General features: G+C 36.4%; 2 protein-coding genes across 2 annotated transcripts; both read right to left on the minus strand.

Annotated features, from left to right (window-relative positions):
- Positions 1-765: 765 nt before the first annotated feature.
- LOC108337107 (stearoyl-[acyl-carrier-protein] 9-desaturase 6, chloroplastic) lies at positions 766-2,474 on the minus strand. The gene is made up of 2 exons (XM_052880370.1): positions 1,675-2,474; positions 766-1,548 (listed from the first exon to the last, which is right to left on the minus strand). The coding sequence occupies exons 1-2, from the start codon at positions 2,236-2,238 to the stop codon at positions 982-984; spliced, it is 1,131 nt and encodes a 376-aa protein (XP_052736330.1). The 5' UTR covers positions 2,239-2,474; the 3' UTR covers positions 766-981.
- A 4,087-nt stretch (positions 2,475-6,561) lies between these two features.
- Positions 6,562-7,885, minus strand: LOC108336948 (uncharacterized). Its single transcript, XM_017573390.2, has 2 exons — positions 6,872-7,885; positions 6,562-6,792 (listed from the first exon to the last, which is right to left on the minus strand). Exons 1-2 carry the CDS (start codon positions 7,883-7,885, stop codon positions 6,562-6,564), a joined length of 1,245 nt encoding a protein of 414 aa, XP_017428879.2.
- Positions 7,886-11,270: the final 3,385 nt, after the last annotated feature.

Here is an 11,270-nt window from a genome sequence, read left to right on the forward strand (position 1 = left end):
TTTTTCTTTGTAATACTATGATTGAATGAAAACATATATGTTGATCTGGATATTTATTTTTTGATATGTATATCCTGTCCTAAATTTAATATGAATATTAATGACTTTTTTCTGGATAAGATTTTAGATATAGCTTAGTGATACAATGCTACTGATGAAACCTTGTAAGATTAAAGATTTATATATTGAAGTTTACTTTTAATATTTTGATTTTTACTATTTTGATTGTGTTAAAGTTATGAAATTTGAGATTTTAGTATTATAAGCTTAGTTAACAGAGATAAACAAGTGGATCTAACTTCTAATTAACTCTTATATTGGATGAATCATTTGTACATATCTTTTTCTTTCTTTATAATTTGATTCTTAATATTATTTCACTTTCATCTCAATGAGTGAAATTGAAAGCAATTAAATCTTAAAATTAACAGATTGCCATTTTATGTTTTAGAATAGTTCAGTTCAAACTAACTTCTTAAAAATAGATGATGAGAACATATCTTACTGTTCTTTTCAATACCCTTAGAAAGTAAAAGTACCATTTTCAAGCAAACATAGGTACAACACAATTTTCACCCGCAATCAATCCATGGAACCAACCCTCACACCAACCACAGCAGTTATGACTACCTTCCTTAAGAATACATTTCCAAACAAGCCCCCTCAAATTAAGTGCACAAAATACTTTCACCTACACCTCCTTTTCACATCAATATATATAAAATAAAACTTACGAACTGAACCGACTCTAGGGTTCATGTGGGATGCATTAATGACTTAGGAGTCTTATTCAAACCAAACACTAGAGATAATTTTTCTTATAACGATGTCTATTACAAGACACTGACAACACATATTCATTCCTATTTATTACGAGGATAAATAGAACACACCAACTAAATCTATTGTTGTTGGGTAAAATTTGTAGCATCACATGGGTAACATGTCACTCCTCTCTTATCTCAACTCAAAACTCAAATCTCACAAATGCAGCTCTTTATGGAAGATCCAGCTGAACTTCATGCTACGTGGTTTCATCTTTCGCGCTCGCTCCTCAGCGCGTTCTTGCAGCTTCCTAATCCTCGGTGCTAACCCACACACGTAATCCTGTGCCCTCTTTCCCTCCCCCGTTAAACCTTCCACCTTCTCCAATCTCCACCGTTCGATCAGGAACTCCAAGATGTCTGCATAGTCATTTACGGTGTACACTCCCACACGTTGCGCCACTGCAGCATAGTGCTCGAACAGCCTGGGGTCCTCCCCATCGTACATAAGATGTGCGGGCATAGTGATCCGTTTTTCCAACATGGTTCCTACTGCCACCATTACTCCCGTGGGATCCACTTCTAGAAGCTTCTCTACGATCCTCGAGTACGCTCTCTCGTGTCTTTTCTCATCTGCAGCAATGGTTCCGCATATGCGCGCCAGCACAGGATCACCACCATCCTTTGCGAGCTTAGCAGTGTTACCATGTGACACGAACGTGGCTCGCTCTTGGAATGATGTGTACACGTACCCCAGATATGGGTTGTTCTCAAAACCAGCGTCCTACACAGTCAAACAAACATAATCCTATGCTCATTCAAAATTCAACTTCAATTTTTAACTGGAATATATATTTTTTTATTTAAAATCTTTTGAAATAATTATCATAAACTTTACTGTTATACTTACCATGCCTGCAGCAATGAGGTAATGAATGGTCTTTTCAATCATCTTCATGTTAACACGACCAGAAAGATACAAGTATGTTCTGAGCAAATCTCCATGTCTGTTCTCTTCTGCGGACCAAGCTCGATTCCACACAGCCCACGGGCTTGAGCTTGTTCCGCTCTCGTCTTTCACGCCGTCGAGGCTGTTCATTATGGTCTGGTAAGTGGGAAGAGCTTCCTCGGTGATCATGTCACCGACCAGCACCAAGAAGTACTCGTCAGATAGCTCCTTGGTTCGATCGCGAAGAGCCTTCACCTCGTCCATGAACTCTTCAAACGGCAACGATGGGTCGGGAACAAAATTGCCTGGCTGCCAGCTTTTTTCCACGGGTTTCAGCAGCGGTAGGACACACTTCGAAGCCCACCCTTCCAGTGACCTGAAAACCTCTAACTTTTCCGGCGGCAATGAGTGGGTCCTCCGCACTTTTGATGGCGGGGACATTGAGAGGACACATTTCGGTGGCAGCATGCGGTGGCGAACACTTCTTGGAGTGCATGCAAAGGGGAGAGTAGTTTGTATGAGCATGGTGGTTGACGGGATGTGGTAGATATATTTGTGAGTGCGGTGAGAGGAATGAAAAGCTATGTTTTGATTTGGCCATTAATATATAGAAACATAATTTTGAAGGCGGTGGAAAGTGGCCCTTTATGAGTAAAAGGAGTGAATTCCAGACATTAAGCGTAACAGTGTAGGTGGCGGCTTCAGGTTTTCTTGCAGGTTATAGTGCCTCTCACTAGATTCCTTTCATGCTTTAAAACTTGAGGGCATCTTGAGATAGACACAGGTTTAAGGCATTTATTGATAACGTTTAAAAAAAAGAATAAATTATATTTTTAAGACTATATTCTTATCATAAATCTTTAAAACTAAATTCACAATGTCAGTCCAACATTTCTACATACTATACTTGTCTTAAGTTGAAGGGTGTACTTAGCAACGTGCATTTTGGCAAGAGTGTCTTGAATTTCATTATCAATAGATGTCATATGTGTACATATGGTGTGAGCACTTCCCGGAAAGTAACTACAAAATCTAATTTAGATCTAATAAAATTAATTGGATCTATAATTCAAATTTAGTTGATTTCGTTCAAATAGATTTAGATGAAAATTCATATCTATTTTAATTAGCTTAATTAGATTTGGATTTTTTCAATCCAATTTAAAGTGAATTAAAACTATATTTTCTCCACTTTGTCAATTAGCTTAAATTTAATGAAATCAAACCAATATACCATATTGTTAGGTTGAATAGATATGAGTTCCACCTCGACCTTTCAACTTAGAAAAATCACTAGTGCAAAAATAGCATATAACGTCACGCGTTCAACGTCTAACCATTGAATAGCCAACGTTAAAAATGATTGATGACATTTTTGTAAATAAATACAATTATTAAACATTGTTTAGAATTATAATTTGGTGTTAAAAGATATAAAACATCGAATGCTCCAGCGTTAGACGTCAAAAGGTTAGTGAATTCAATAAAAATTTGAGCGGGAGAATAAAAATTCATTCACTTTATCTTAGCGTGCAAGACCCTCTTCTCGTCTCAAACTTTTCTTGAACGAAGTTTCACAACTATCACATGTAATCTTTCTTTCATTTGATACAAATGCATGTTAATTAACTACTTTATGTATGATTTTCGTTTGTTTTGACCGATTATTTTCGTGCTCTTGTCTTTCATAGGTGCATTCTATTTTCTCTCTCACTGGTGACGACACTTTATTCCGACGAACCCACCTTTTGAAGGTTAGTTTCCGTTTTCGTTTTGAAGAACTTATTCGTTGAACTTGTTTGTTATTTTTTGTTGAACTTGTTTGGTTCAACGTGTTTGTTGTTGTTTGATTGAATTTGTTTGTTGTTGGTTATTGTTGTTTGTTGTTGATACCACACCACTACACGTTCATAGTTCATGCTTTATAAAATACCAAAAATTGAAATTTGTTGTTTTTTGTGCTTTACAGGGTCTCGTAGAGTTGCAAAAATGATCACAATTAATTAAAAAAAAAACAAAAAAAAAATTGATTAGTGTCGTATATTTACAAAATTCGACGTTAAGTTAATGTTGTATATTGACAAAATTCGACGTTAAGTTAACGTCGTATATTGCCAAAATTTGACATTGTACGTGATTTTTTACTAGTGAACTCAACTCGATTCTTTAACTTAGATCGATCCTATATGCTGGTGGAAAATGGACTATCACTTTCCAAAGGGGAAAATCTGATACCAGTTGGTTGTATACGGTATTGTTTTACGTTAGCTTATATTTTTTATACCAAAATGCTCATTTATTTGTGGAGTATAACTTGTGAATTTAATTAGCATGTGTCACTATTGTCACGAATTGTCAACTTGTTGTGTTTCTTTGGTGCATAATATATGAAGAAGTTACTAGTGATAAAGAAATTCAGCTAAAGTTTAAAAAATCTTGGGCTTTTGAGTTTCTCACATTGTGATCTTCAGCAAAATCTATATATATATATATATATATATATATATATATATATATATATATATATATATATATATATATATATATATTTTGTGTGTGTGGTGAAAGGAAAAAGTTGCAGGCTGAAGTTTTTGATGTTGCTGGTTGCAAGTTACTTTCTTGGTATGCCTTGTTCCTTTCTTCTTTCATTTTTTTCATACCATTTTGGTTATGTCTTAGTGTCAACCATGAATATCTTGAGTTTTGTCCTTTTTGGACTCTTTTTCTTTATTTTGGTTTTTGTTTCCAGTGATCATTTACACCATTACAAAATTGTTTATTATGAATAAACAATGCCCTTTATATACCGCTTATTTAATAAAGCGCTCTAAATAAAAACCATGAAACCAAAAAGCAACGCTTTTTGTAAAAGAAGAGCTATAAAAAGGACTATACTTAGGTAGCACTTCAGTATAAATGTGCTATCTATATTTGATTTATATATTTTCTTTAAAATTAATAATTTGAGTTGGACCAATAGAAAAGCGCGTTTTTAATTAAATGTTATATATATATATATAATATTTAATTAAAAAGGGCTATCTATGATTTATTATTATTTTAAAATTTGAAAGTATTATGTGTTTTTTTCATGATTTAATATCTTTTTGGTCCCTCGAAAGGGGGCAAATGTTCAATTGTGTCCTACTTTTTTTCGAAGTTCAATGTGTTCCCGACTTATGAAAAAAATGTGCAATTAACTCCTTTTTGGTAACGGCGTTAATTTTTTAACGGGTCAGCTAACAGGGTGGACTGAAGTTTGCAACGTGTCTGGGGAAGGTTAATACGTGGTTGTGTGAGGGTAAACGTGTGTATATTATTACAGATTACGTGGCAGTGGTTAATAAATCAGAGGTTAGGGTTTGGGTTCCTCCCAATTGGTCTTTGAGATACGAATGGCTTCTTCCGAAGGGTGTTCGTCGTGTTCGAAAAGTTGGGGCAAAGGATTTTCTCGGTCGTCCCATGGTTGTGGTGTGAGAGGAGGTGGGATAATCCCTACTTGTTGTTGTGGTGATATTGCTGTAACCAAAGTGGCGAGAACTACGAAGAATGCTGGGAGAAATTTTTGGGGTTGTCCACGTTACAAGGTTTGAATTATACCCTTTTGAGTTAATGTTTTTTTGACTTGATGCATTTCTTGATAGATTCCCTAACTTGGTGAATAACAGGGTGGATCTTCAATTGGCAGCTCGTGTAACTTTTTCAAGTGGTGTCTTGAAGAGAACGTTGATGAAAAAGATTGCACAATGGTGAGGAGGATAAGTCAGCTGGAAAATGCAGTGAAGGATTTGCAGAAAATGATGAAGTTTTTAGTTGTAGCTTTGTGTGTGTGTATTGTGGTGGACCTTGTCATGTTCAGGTTCTGTTTAGGTTGATTTAGTTAGATTGTAACATCCTGTGTTGTGAAAGGTGTAAGATCAATTATGCAATTCAATGTATTACGTTCCATTGACTATTTTAATGAGTTAATTTCAGTGAAGAATGTTCAAATCAGTCCCCCTTATGGTTTAAAAATGTTGAAATCAGTCCCCCATTTGCTTTAAAAATGTTCACATAGGTCAACCCAATAATGCATATGATGATGACTAATGGCACATATTACCAGTTTCTGAAAAAATAAGAAATTTAAGTACAAGTTTTGACCAAAACATCATCAAACCACTTTCATTCATTACCACACATAAAAGAAAGACATAAAGACATCAGTTCACTAATATACAGTACATAATACCCCCAGTTCATCTAACAAACAATACATATTAGACCACCATGTAAGTTAACTATGTAATAAACCAATTCATCTAAGTATCTTTTCTTCTGACTTTGCATTTTGTTGGACGGGATGATTGTGGACTTTGTAGCTGTGATGGTTGAGGGGTTGGGGAACTTGGAGGTGGCCGTGATGGTTGTGTTGTTTCTGCTGGCTGGGGCTTTAAATGCCAGTTATTCTTGTTGTGCCCCCTTTGACGACAAATACTACATTTTTTCCTATGCCCACCAACACGCATTTGAGTGTCATCCTTAGTTAGCTCCCATGCTTCCAACCTCCTTTTCTTCTTTGGCCTCCCAGGCATCTTCCTCATCACTGGTGGTAGTACATAATTGAAATTTGTGGTTTCCCATAGTAGGTGGCCATTGAGTGGAAAAATTATGGACGCATACACCTCTTCATAGGTGGATCTTGTGAACAAAGTGGGGATAAAATTCTCTGGATCAACGTTGGAGTAGTTCATTGCTGCAATTGCATGACAACATGGGATGGCACTGATCATCCACTTTCTGCAGCTACACTCCTTTGTGTCCAGGTCCAGTGTGAACTTGTTCCCAACTGATGAAGTATGCCTAACCTCAAAAATCTTTTGTGCATCTCCCAGGTCCTTTATATGCTTCAATATTGACTTCTTTAATTTTCAGCATCTCTCTCTCCCAAGCCTGGGGATATGTGCTTGTGGCAGCTCTCCACATCAGATTTTTTAATATTTGACCACCAAACATTTTCCTAAAGTTTGCATACAGGTGCCTGAGACAGAATCTCTGTTCTACCCCAAGCAGAAGCTCCTGGATAGCTGGGACCAACCCCTACACAATTAAATTTAATCATAAAACAAGATCCTTTAACAAAGCATTAACTAAAATTGAATATAAGTAGTATATTTACCTTCTGCTGGTCTGACATCCACGTGCACCCACCACATACTTGACTACCCCCGAGGTCTTGAATTAATAATTGCAAAAACCATGTCCAGTTGTCTTTGTTCTCCACTTCTACTACTGCATAGGCAAGGGGTAGCATTTGATCGTTTGGGTCCCTACCAACAGTAGTGAGCAGCTCCCCCTTGTAATAACCTTTCAAAAAACATCCGTCTAAACATATAATGGGCCTACAACTTATGAAACTATCTTTACAAGCTTTGAGACAAACATACATTCTTTGGAAGATTGGGTCACCATTATGAGACTCAGCTTTAATCTGCACTATTGAACCTGGGTTACACCTCAACAGCTCATGTCCATAGTCGTATATCCTTTTATACTGTTCTTTGAAATCTCCTTCAACCTGTCTTGCGGCAATTAACTTTGCCCTTCGTGCCTTGGATATTGACACATTTGAATTCCATTTTCTTAATGCTTTAGTACGAATATCATTCACCCTTAAATTAGGATTGTCAACTAAAGACCTATCTATTTCCTGACTCAACCACTTAGCATTCATTAGTTTGATGTTAAGTTGCCTACTACAACCGTGAGTATCAATTATCTTCCTTAATTGCCAAATTTTGCGTGATGGCAAGTACCCACAGTAAGCTACCCATGGGCACTTACCTTGGGCACCCATGCACCTCACCCTCACCCTACGGTTATCATTCTTGACAAATTTTAGATCCCTCCCAGCATGAACAACATACCTTCTAATAGCATCCTTAAAGTCTTCCTTCCCACTAAAAATGGTGCCCACTTCCCACTTGTAATCTGCCATGGACTTCTGTTTTGCATATTTTGAGAAACGACCCACAGATACTCTATCCTCGTTGTCATCCTCCTCACTTGTATTGTTTTCAGGAGTTACAAGCATATCAGACTCCCAATCATCGTTTGACAAACCCCTACATTGTTGTTGGGTTTCTTGATGATTGTCTGCATCCACGTATTCATCACCACTCAGATCATCCATTCCTGGTTCATCATCATTGTCCACTTCCACTTCCAATTCTTCTTCACTATGAACCTCCCCTCCATCCTCAATGTCCACTTCCAATTCTTCTTCACTTTCAACCTCCTATCCATCCTCAATGTCCACTTCCACTAATTCATCACTTTCAACCTCAACTTCATCCACATTATCCACTTCCACTACTTCTTCACTTTCAAACTCAACTCTATACTCATTTTGAACCTCCACTACAACCTCAACATCTTCTGCATCCTCCTTGTCATCCTCCCAGACATCTTCATTCTCAACATCCACTGCATCATCATTCTCAACCTCCAATACACCCTCCACTACGTCCCCAATTCCTTCATCACCACCCTGAACATGTGCTTCTCCTCCAACGCCACTACCCTCACCACTCTCTGCAGGACCGTCACATAGGTACAAAATCTCATTCTCATCATTTTCTACAATAGCTGGTTCATCCACCCCATGCACAACAATGAGGTTCACTTTCCCCAAATAATTAGCCACCTTCATCATGTTCATAGCTCCTTTATCATCATCAAGCTTATGTAAAACATGTTGGGTATTGTAATATAATTCTTTTACTTCCATGTAACCCAGATCTTTAAGTGAACCTAATACTCCAAAATAACACCATTTATCGGGATCTACGTCCCAATAAACTATCTCCCCGCCCATATACTTAAAGGGGACTTCTTTGATCAAGGTCCCACCGTGATGGACCACAACCTGAAACATGTCATTACACATCCCTACCCGAACCCTGCAAATGCAAACGGGGACCACTAATTTTAGTTAAACTAATATCTATGGGACCACTATCAACCATCAAAAGAAGACAACTTTTCACCCCTACTTAAACCCCCAATAAAGCGACAACAGTGATAACATATACAACAACTACATTTCATAAAATTATCAAACATAAACCCTAACCTGATTTGCGGTTTCCAATTCACTATGCAGATTTCAGCTTCAAGAACACCCTTATTTCAAGACACTTCCTCCACAATGATAAATCCCCAAATCGTAATTTCTCTGCAACCCAAACCCTAACCTCTGATTTATTAACCACAATAATATACACACGTTTACCCTTACACAGCCACGTATTACCCTCACACAACCAAGTATTAACCTTCCCCAGACACGTTGCAAACTTCAGTCCACCCTGTTAGCTGGCCTGTTAAAAAATGAACGCCGTTACCAAAAAGGACTTAATTGCACATTTTTTTCATAAGTCAGGAACACATTGAACTTCGAAAAAAACGTAGGACGCAATTGAACATTTGCCCCCTTTCGAGGGACCAAAAGAGGTATTAAACCTTTTTTCATCGTTAGAAACAAGCTCCATGCCTATACCTCGTCTTCTCCTTTACCGCTATCACAACTCTGAACTTTGCATCCATCATGTAGAGCTCTCAATGACAGCCCCATCCGTTCATCCGCATCCATCACCGTAGCTCTCAACGACAAACATGCGTTTCTTCTACAGTCGTGCACATGTTGGTGAAAGGTTCAATGAACTTTACAAAATGACGTCTATAACTTAAACCGTCTGAAGGATACATTTGATGAAAACAATGTTGAACAATATAAGTAAATCGTCTAGGTAGAGCCTAAGTTATATTTTATAAATTTTGAATAGTTTCTTACGAAAATGCTTTTAACATTTCAAATTGTTTAAAACAAAGCTTTTATTAAACAATGTATTTTGTAAACATTATGTTACTCAGAAGAACAGACTTATGCGCTCAATGCTCTACAACGTTTATAACATTAAATGCATGTACGATTTGTACTGCTTTGTCTGTGATACTTTGTTTCTCTTTGTTTGCGTAGATCATGACAACACCAAGGTTTATTCAAAAGTACATGCCACCTCCGTAAAAAGCACTACTTCTCTGATGCTACCTAGCACCTGACTTCGTACTTGAAGGATACTTGGTTTCCTTGAAGTCAAATATCTCTGAGTAACAAATCTTTCTCAAAGAAGGCTATATAAAGAGGACTGGATGAAGATAAGAACAAAGGAATTATCTTTGACTCTTATGCTGTTATTTTCTCTCTAAGCTCTCATTGTCTAAGGCTTTCTTTGTTTAACAAAAGATTTTACAAGTCTTCAGATTTCATCGTTATGAAAACATACTATCTTTGACAGCTTTGATTTGTTCTTGTTTTTCCAAAACACTTTCATTGTGTTTGTAACCCGTCTTAGCTTCGATCTCCATTCTTTCCAAATTTTTGTTCATTCTTCTTCTAAAAAATAAAAACATGCAAAAGCAAAAAGAGTTTTTTTATATTCGTGTTAAGTGTCCACTTTTTTTCGTTTTGTTTCTTTTCTTTTTTAAGTCAATTTTTTCCATTGTCCAATTTTGAGGTCTAGTTTTGATGTCTAGGGATAGATCGGGTTCACAATCCTCGTAATTCCTATCGGATCTAAGTCCAAAATGTCCATGTTCATAGTTTGTTTAAATTAAAATCAGAGTCTTCTGTTCTTTTTTTGTTTTGTTTTTAATTGGGTATGTAGGTTGTTCTCCCTGAATGCCTCTTTCATACCTTTAAACGAAGGGAGGTTAACAACAGTTTTCCAGTCTATATACAAAAGGAGAGACAAATAATGAAAAAAATAGCAACAACAGATAGAGAAAGAGCGAAGTGAAAGAACATAAAGAAAAAGGATAGTAAATAACATGAAGAAAAAGAGCAAAGAACAATGAAAGAGACATAAAGGATAAAAGAAGGCTTACAGGAAAGAAAGAACAATAGGAATTACAAGTTGACAAAGGGTAAAGGCGTTGAAGGTCTCACACTTAAAGATTCCCTCACTCAAAAGCCCTAACAAACACAGAGGTTCACCCAACTCTCAGGAACGCTTAGATGTACCCTCACTCAAAAGCTCTCACAAACGCTCAAATGCTCATATTTGGATCTCAAGAACAAACTGTCGCACAACATGTTCAAGCACTCTTCTTATAGCCAAATGATTCACTGTTTCAATAGTTCCTATCACTCCTACCAAAGGCTCCAATAGTACCGATTCTACAGTTGAAAATAAAAAACTAGAATATATGAAAATCAATAAAAATTTCCTGTTTTTTACTTTTTTTCTTCTTCTTCATTCTTTAATGATTTTTTTCGAATATACATCTATTTTTTCTTTTTTGTGATTTGTAAATATAAAATTATTATTTGTTTACCATGTATATAAATTTATTTTATTTATATTTTTCAAATTGATTCAAAGTAAAAAAAATGAAAAAAAAAATGAAAAAAAAAATCAACTCATTTCCCAAGTTTTTATCATGATAACATTGAGAACTCATTTCTCAAGCCCTTCAGGCCCATTTTCATACATGGTTTTCTCGAGTCCAATTTC

The sequence above is a fragment of the Vigna angularis genome, chromosome 7 (assembly GCF_016808095.1).
Source record: "Vigna angularis cultivar LongXiaoDou No.4 chromosome 7, ASM1680809v1, whole genome shotgun sequence".
NCBI lineage: Eukaryota > Viridiplantae > Streptophyta > Magnoliopsida > Fabales > Fabaceae > Vigna > Vigna angularis.

Coding starts and splice junctions, on each gene's coding strand:
- LOC108336948 (XM_017573390.2), bottom strand. CDS start 7,885: ATGGATGATCTGAGTGGTGATGAATACGTGGATGCAGACAATCATCAA. Junction 6,793..6,871: donor GGATGTCAGACCAGCAGAAG/GTAAATATACTA, acceptor TTAATTGTGTAG/GGGTTGGTCCCAGCTATCCA.
- LOC108337107 (XM_052880370.1), bottom strand. CDS start 2,238: ATGCTCATACAAACTACTCTCCCCTTTGCATGCACTCCAAGAAGTGTT. Junction 1,549..1,674: donor ACCTCATTGCTGCAGGCATG/GTAAGTATAACA, acceptor TTGACTGTGTAG/GACGCTGGTTTTGAGAACAA.